This window comes from Sphaerodactylus townsendi, linkage group LG17 (genome assembly GCF_021028975.2).
Source record: "Sphaerodactylus townsendi isolate TG3544 linkage group LG17, MPM_Stown_v2.3, whole genome shotgun sequence".
Taxonomy (NCBI): domain Eukaryota; kingdom Metazoa; phylum Chordata; class Lepidosauria; order Squamata; family Sphaerodactylidae; genus Sphaerodactylus; species Sphaerodactylus townsendi.
Genome location: NC_059441.1, coordinates 28,111,728 through 28,119,610, shown reverse-complemented (window position 1 = coordinate 28,119,610; position 7,883 = coordinate 28,111,728). Strand labels below are relative to the sequence as shown.

The following is a 7,883-nucleotide window of genomic DNA, read 5'->3' as shown; positions in this document are numbered from 1 at the left end:
CAACCCCACCCATGTCACCATGGACATGGGCAAGGTTTGCAGTCTCTTCCCTCCAGGCAGGCCAGAAGAGACTGTAGTCCCGGCCTCGGAGACATTCTTTTATAAGCACTGAGGCTGGGAGGTGGGACTTGGGGTGCAGGAAGGTTGAGGGGGCTTGGAGGCAGCAGGAGGTCCTGCTGTCTCGTCATTTTTGCGTGCCTCAGACGGCACGCAAAAATAACGAGACAACAGGACTTCCTGGTCACGTGGGGGGGGGCGATTTTGTGCCCCCCACATGACCAGAAGAGTGGCGCCCGGGGACAAGGGGTACCCCTTGTCCCTAGGCAGATATGCCACTGGAGGACAGGGACCCCAGTGGGATACAAGGCCATAGAGCCAACCCTCCAAAACATCCATTTCCTCCTGGCGAACTGGTCTCTGCAGTGGATGAGCTGTAATTTCGGGGGATTCCCAGGTCCCATGTGGAGGCTAGCATCCCTACAGTCGGGCCAGGTGTTACCCCTCAAGGGACCATGTTCAGACCAGGCCTCCTCCCAGTGGCCAGCCCCTAGTTGCCCATAATCTACATGTAACCTCAGCTTGTGGGTTCTGTGGGGCAGAACTTGGAATGAGTTTGCAACAACAAATTTTAAAAACAATATGGTTTACTTTCTTAACACATAACATTAAACATCAACAGTTAACATCACACTCCAAGGTCCTGTTCAGGTTGCATTTTCAAGTCCTTATATTTACAGTCTACCGATACTGCCAAGTCCAATTCTTCTTTGCAAGTGGGTTGGCTCCTGAAGACTCCAAGGGCTTGATGGACAGGATTCAACATGATGAAGGTTTCCAGGAGAACTCTCACCCATTACAATGGCCACTAACCTGGATAGGTTTAAAAGGGGCTTGGACAGATTTATGGAGGAGAAGTCGATTTATGGCTCCCAATCTTGATCCTCTTTGATCTGAGATTGCAAATGCCTTAACAGACCAGGTGATCGGGAGCAACAGCAGCAGAAGGCCATTGCTTTCACATCCTGCATGTGAGCTCCCAAAGGCACCTGGAGGGCCACTGCGAGTAGCAGAGAGCTGGACTAGATGGACTCTGGTCTGATCCAGCTGGCTTGTTCTTATGTTCTTAAACATAAAAAACCCTGAAACAATAAGCTCCAACATTTACAACATCGCAAAAACAAACAACTACCTTCCCAGTAGTTCCCAACAGCATTGCAGTGACCTTAACAAGGTGTTAAGGGCTTATACAATTCAAGGTCCGAGTCTGGTAGCCTTGTCTCCTCCAAACTACATGAGCTCTGCAGCCTCCTGCTGCTTTGAGTCTCCACCCCTTACTGGGTCAACCCATTCTGAGCATGGGGGTTACATACACAGCAGTCAGAAGGAAAACCCTACTAGATATATGCAATTTCCAAGCCAACTATAACCTACATTTTGAGATGCCACTGCAGAATCACCTCTGTAATGAATGTGTGTTCATATTTTCCAGTGCATGACCAATCCATTGGATAGCAATCCCCAGGGGGGGGAGGGGGGGAAAAACAAAATTGAATAATGAATAAATGAAAGGGAACCACGGCTGGCTGGCTGGCTGGCTGCCAAGCGTCTAAAAAAGCTGTGGTTCAGAGAAGGATTTGCTCACATTCTGATTAGGAGAAATTACGGTATTTACAGATTCCTCCAAGGTCTGATTAGCATGATCGCCGAGCCTTTTGTTGTAAAATCGTGTCACTGTGTTTCTGCTGTGTAGCTTTTTAATTCGGCAAAGCCCTCGGAGCAGGGGTACGAGGAGAGGTGGATCCGCTCTCTGCTCGCTGTCGGCAAGTATAGCTGAGCCGACGGCCTGACTCTTCCTTTCCACAATCTGCTCAATTCCCCGAGGACCACGCTGGGGATTACTCCTATCTGCAATTGTTACTCAGCTGCGAGAACATTAGTTCTTTCTTGACATTTGGAAATGTTTGGCTGCTCACAAGATACTGACCCAGACGACCTTTAATGGCATAGTACAAAGATTTCAAATAAAAGACAAAAAAATTAAAAGACAAAATACAAGCAAAATTAAGAGCGTTTGTTTATGACTGTGCATAAAAACCTGGTGGCCTGCGGAGAGGGGGCGAAGCGATTCTCTGCCCTCCACCCACCTGTGCCTGGGGCGTTTATGTTCCCCACCCACTGTAGCTATGCCACTGCCCTGGATCTGCACCAATAATGGACACAGTGATTTCAATCAAAGGTCTTTATTGACAGACATCAGAGTGGCTCTAGAGCAGGGATCAGCAACCCGTGGCTCCGGAACCACATTCGGCTCTTTTGTCCTCGTACTGCGGCTCTGCAGCAGCGATGCCAATGACGGCAAGTTGCACTTGGGACGCGGCGAGCGTGCCTCCTTCCTTCCTTCCTTCCTTCCTTCCTTCCTTCCTTCCTTCCTTCCTTCCTTCCTTCCTTCCTTCCTTCCTTCCTTCCTTCCTTCCTTCCTTCCTTCCTTCCTTCCTTCCTTCCTTCCTTCCTTCCTTCCTTCCTTCCTTCCTTCCTTCCTTCCCTCCCTCCTCCCTCCCTCCTCCCTCCCTCCCTCCCTCCAGCATCCTTTCCCCTCCTTCCCTCCTCTGGCCCCTGGGAAGGAGAGGAGAGGACACCAGAGGGAGGGAGGAAGGAAGGAAGGAAGAAGGGGGTGGGGAAGGAGGCATGCTCGCCACGTCCCGTGTGCAACATGCTGTTGTTGGCATCACCGCCACTGTCTATCCCGCCCGCTTGGCTGAAGGCAGGGCTTGGGAAGGCCAGGGTGGGGGCAGGGCTTGGGGAGGTGGGGCCAAATGGCTCTTTGGATACGAAATGTTGCCAACCTTTGCTCTAGAGCATCACTGGATTCATTGTTTAACAGATAACTTGTCTTCTGCTGGTCTGTCCAGCACTCTAAGCCGCAGGAGTGCACTGCCTTCTGGGGCTTGCCGTTTCCCGCCCTGTCACAGGGCGGCAAATGGCAAGCCCCAGAAGGCCGTGCTCCTGCGGCCGCGTGCGGGAGGCTGCCGCACTGCCTTGCACCCCAGAAGGCAGTGCAGCAGCCTCCCAAAAATCGGGACAATTTGAAGAACCGGCGGGACGCGGGACAAATTGTTTAAAAGCGGGACTGTCCCGTCAAAAGCGGGACGTCTGGTCAGCCTAGGTTAGGGGCTGCTCACAAAAATATAATTCCTTTTGGAAGAGGGCGTCCTGGGAATCAGTGGGATGGAGGGTCTGGAGAAGAAGGCAGATAACAGGAGAGCAGAGTGAACTTCAGCCATGCCCCGACAATACAGGCCAGAGTACAGAGGATGCTGAGCTTGACTGTGACTAGCGGTGCTCACTCATTGTTTATACTGCTAGCTGAGCCAGAACTGAGCCACCTCGGCAACACTGCCAGAATCGCCCAGCTTGGTTGCTGGAGTTGCCAAGCGCCAGCAGGGGCCCAGAGTGGGCAGGTGGCCAAACCCGCAGCAATTTTGCCTGCTGCTCGCCACCATTCAGCTAGTTGGCGGGTAGAAACAGACCAGCCAAATGTGGGAGGGGGAGGAACGAGCCTCTTCCTCGCACAATGATGTCACTTCCGGTGTGGTCACAAGCGCCCTTTTTATGCTTACTGATGTACCCCACCTTTCCTCCGTCCCCCTGGGACATCAAAGCAAAAGCAATACATAGCAAGAAGATGGGAGCCGCTAATTCTCCAAAAGGAGGGCTATCACCCCTACTGGTGCTTGGGCACAATCTACATTGCTTCAGGTTGCAAAGCACAAAGACAGCAAAGGAAAGAAGAAGAGGAGGAGGAGGAGGAGGAGTTTGGATTTATATCCCCCTTTCTCTCCTGTCGGAGACTCAAAGGATTTTACAAACTCCTTTCCCTTTCCCCCTCACAACACCCTGTGAGGTAAGTCGGGCTGAGAGAGCTCCAAAGAACTGTGACTAGCCTAAGTTCACCCAGCTGGTGTGTGTTGGAGTGCACAGGCTAATCTAGTTCCCCAGATAAGCCTCCACAGCTCAAGTGGCAGAGCGGGGAACCCGGTTCTGCAGATTAGAGGGCACCTGTTCTTAACCACTACGCCACTTCTGCTCCCCTCCCCAAGCCCCGCCCTCCTTAGGCTCCACCCACAAATATCCAGCTTGCCAGTTTCTCGGGTGCTGCCTGGCTGTTGTTTTTGTTTGTTAGTACATCATTCTAGCATATTATCAACAATTAAAAAAAATCGGGCTTAAAAATTAACATTTCAGAGGTTGCTCTTATCAGACTAACCTGCTTCACAAGGTTGGCGTTTGGATTAATGTAAGCCACTTTGGATCCTCATTATGGCTGAACACGAAAAAATGGTGCTTGGTAAATTTTGGATTCGGGTTTATATAACTGGGCAATTTTCGGTAAAGCCCTTCATGAATACCCATTAATGCCCATGGACTTTATTTGGCTTTTTACTGAATTTTTTCAGGTTTTAAAACCCCCAAACACCAAAATTTCAAATTTTCCACCACTGCTTCTCCATTCGGGTGGATTTGAGAAGCAGTAGCAGGAAGAAGCGGCAGCAGGAGTGAGGGAGGGGAGGGGACAGCTTCAACTGAACGCCGGACTGCAACATTCGGTTGAAGCTCTCCCAACCCATACAGCCGAATCATATTTGGCTTTGCCGAATAGTGTAAGATTTTTTTTCAGTGAATATAAAAGCCCCCCCTCCCAATAAGGGTGATTGGGGAGAAAGATGGGGTCCAAATGAATTAAAATAAATCAATAAATACAACTTCACAGGACTGGAACGGTGATGAATTATTGGTTTCATTTTGCAAATGCAACATTTCGGGTTTTAAGACATTAAAGGTGCGGGACTATGCAGGATTTCTCATGCACATTTGGGTATCAAATAAGGTGAATCTTGCTCCTTTAAGATGCGGAAGCTAGCTGAAACTCCCACTAGACAAGGTTTGGCCACCAAACAAAAGGAGCTGTTTGAAAGCAGCAGATACGGGAGGGAGCCTTAGAGCCCAGCCCTGCTCAAGTTTCTCTTTTTGGAAGAGAAAGCCAAATAATATTGCATGCAAAAAAAAAAAGTCAAGACTTTCACTAGAAGAAGAAGAAGAGTTTAGATTTATATCCCCCTTTCTCTCCTGTAGGAGACTCAAGGGAGCTTACAATCTCCTTGCCCTTCCCCCCTCACAACAAACACCCTGTGAGGTGGGTGGGGCTGAGAGAGCTCCGAGAAGCTGTGACTAGCCCAAGGTCACCCAGCTGGCATGTGTGGGAGTGCACAGGCTAATCTGAATTCCCCAGATAAGCCTCCACAACTCAAGTGGCAGAGCTGGGAATCAAACCCGGTTCCTCAGGATCAGAGTGCACCTGCTCTTAGCCACTGCTCTTAGCCACTACGCCACCGCTGCCCCCCATGCTTGCAGACTTTCTGCTTTACAGCACAGCAAAGCAGAGGTTAAAGCTCGGAAAATCGGAGTCCGACCGCGTCTGCCTATGGTAGGACAGCACTAGAGTGTTACAGTCCAGACCAGTGGTGTAGCACCAAGGGGATGTGGCAGTGGTGTGGCATTCCAAGGGCGTTCCGGGGTGGGGCAGGTGGGGGCATGGCAGGGGCACAGGGTGCACACGTGCCCCGGGTGCAGCTCCCCCTTGCTCCGGCCCTGGTCCAGACACAAGGAAGGATTTGTTCAGATCCAGCAACAGACCTAATGCAGCTTCTGGAAATAGGACTGTCATGGCTGTGCTTCTAAGCTGCCCTTTTTCTCTCTCCATCTCCCCTGCAGGACTTATCGTCTACTTGGGCATGATGCTTGGGGCTGTTTTGTGGGGCGGCCTGGCCGACAAGCTGGGCCGGAAGCAGTGTCTCATCCTCTCTCTCTCCATCAACGCAACCTTTGCGTTCCTCTCCTCCTTTGTGCAGGGATACGGATTCTTCCTCTTCTGCCGCCTTATCTCTGGTTTCGGGTGGGTATGGCATTCTCCTCAGGAAAGGCCTGGGCTCTATTTCGTTAAGGGGGAATCAGGCAAGATTTGATATCTGGATGGGGTTGCCCACACTACTTCAAGAAATGCCAGGAGAGGTTGAGGGTGGTGCCTGTGGGGAGAATGTCACTTCTGGGTGACCTTCAAGGAATTTATTTTAATCTCTGTGGTAAAGACCATAAAGAAATGGGGAAATTCCTAGAGCATCACTTAGGAGGTGATTTTTCATTCTTTTTTTTACATCACTTCTGGGTGACCTTCAAGGAATTTATTTTAATCTTTGTGGTAAAGACCATAAAGAAATGGGGAAATTCCTAGAGCATCACTTAGGAGGTGATTTTTCATTCATTTTTTTACGTCACTTCTGGGTGACCTTCCAGGAATTTATTTTAATCTCTGTGGTAAAGACCATAAAGAAATGGGGAAATTCCTAGAGCATCACTTAGGAGGTGATTTTTCATTCATTTTTTTACGTCACTTCTGGGTGACCTTCCAGGAATTTATTTTAATCTCTGTGGTAAAGACCATAAAGAAATGGGGAAATATTAGAGCATCACTTGGGAGGTGATTTTTCATTCATTTTTTTTACATCGCTTCTGGGTGACCTTCAAGGAATTTATTTTAATCTCTGTGGTAAAGACCATAAAGAAATGGGGAAATTCCTAGAGCATCACTTGGGAGGTGATTTTTCATTCATTTTTTTACATCGCTTCTGGGTGACCTTCAAGGAATTTATTTTAATCTCTGTGGTAAAGACCATAAAGAAATGGGGAAATTCCTAGAGCATCACTTGGGAGGTGATTTTTCATTCATTTTTTTTTCGCCCCAATTTCTCAAGGGTGGGAGATTGGGGTCCAGGGCAGACGTTTACCTGCCCGTGTCCTGTTTGGTGGAATATTTAAATCTCATTCTTCTGAATAGAACCCTGACTCACCGCTTCGCTGTCAACGTTGCCGTGATGGCTTTGCGGGGCGTTTGATTCTGACTGTTTCTTTTCTTTGTGTGGTTGTTGTTTGTTTCCTCAGAATTGGGGGCACGCTCCCGATCGTGTTTGCCTATTTTTCTGAATTCCTGTCCCGCGAAAAGAGAGGGGAGCACCTGAGCTGGCTTTGCATGTTCTGGATGATCGGTGGTCTTTACGCCTCTGTCATGGCCTGGAGCATCATTCCACATTACGGTAACCGCTTCTGGATCCGTCCCGCGGGGCCACGTGCAGCCACCACACTGTGGCAGCTGCTGCCAGCTTTAAAAATACGCCTCTCCCCTGTGGCTGCTCAGCAGGGGGAACTCTTGCCGGCGCCTTAGTTCCGCTCAGCAAGAGTGAGCTTCTGCACAGTGGTTAAGGAAGCCTTAGAGGGACAATTGGGGAGGGGGCGTGCACGGGTTGTGGTGGAGTCTTGCAATTTGTGGGAGGAGTGCGATGGAATCTGGCGTTTCATAGGTTTTCAGACCCCTGGGACTGGTTTTACAGGCTGGACTGGTATGAGTTGTCTGTCCTTCTGCACGTCCCACCAGCCCGCACAATCTTCTTTTGGAGGCAGAGGCGTATCTAGAACAAATGGAGCCTGGGGACAAAAATCTGAATTCCCCCCCTGTGGGCGTCCAGGTCTACTGCCCAGAGCCCAGGTCTACTGTCTGGAGCCTGTGCCGGCGTCCAGGTCTACTGCCCAGAGCACAGGTCCACCATCTGGAGCCTGTGCCGATGTCCAGGTCTACTGCCCAGAGCCCAGGTCTACCGTCTGGAGCCTGTGCCAGTGTCCAGGTCTACTGCCCCAGAGCCCAGGTCTACCGTCTGGAGCCTGTGCCTGTGTCCAGGTGTACTGCCCAGAGCCCAGGTCTACTGGCTGGAGCTTGCACCAACATCCAGGTCTACTGCCCAGAGCCCAGGTCTACTGCCTGGGGCTTGCACCAGCAT

At 50.3% G+C, this 7,883-nt stretch overlaps 1 protein-coding gene across 5 annotated transcripts in view; it reads left to right on the top strand.

Moving 5' to 3' along the window:
- The window catches only part of SV2B (synaptic vesicle glycoprotein 2B), a 122,396-nt gene that overhangs the window by 93,096 nt on the left and 21,417 nt on the right, over positions 1–7,883 (top strand). For all 5 annotated transcript variants that reach the window (XM_048481997.1, XM_048481994.1, XM_048481996.1 and 2 more), the window contains exons 3-4: positions 5,770–5,950; positions 6,994–7,145. In XM_048481997.1, coding sequence (XP_048337954.1) covers positions 5,770–5,950; positions 6,994–7,145 — 333 coding nt within the window. The remainder of the gene's footprint in view (positions 1–5,769; positions 5,951–6,993; positions 7,146–7,883) is intronic.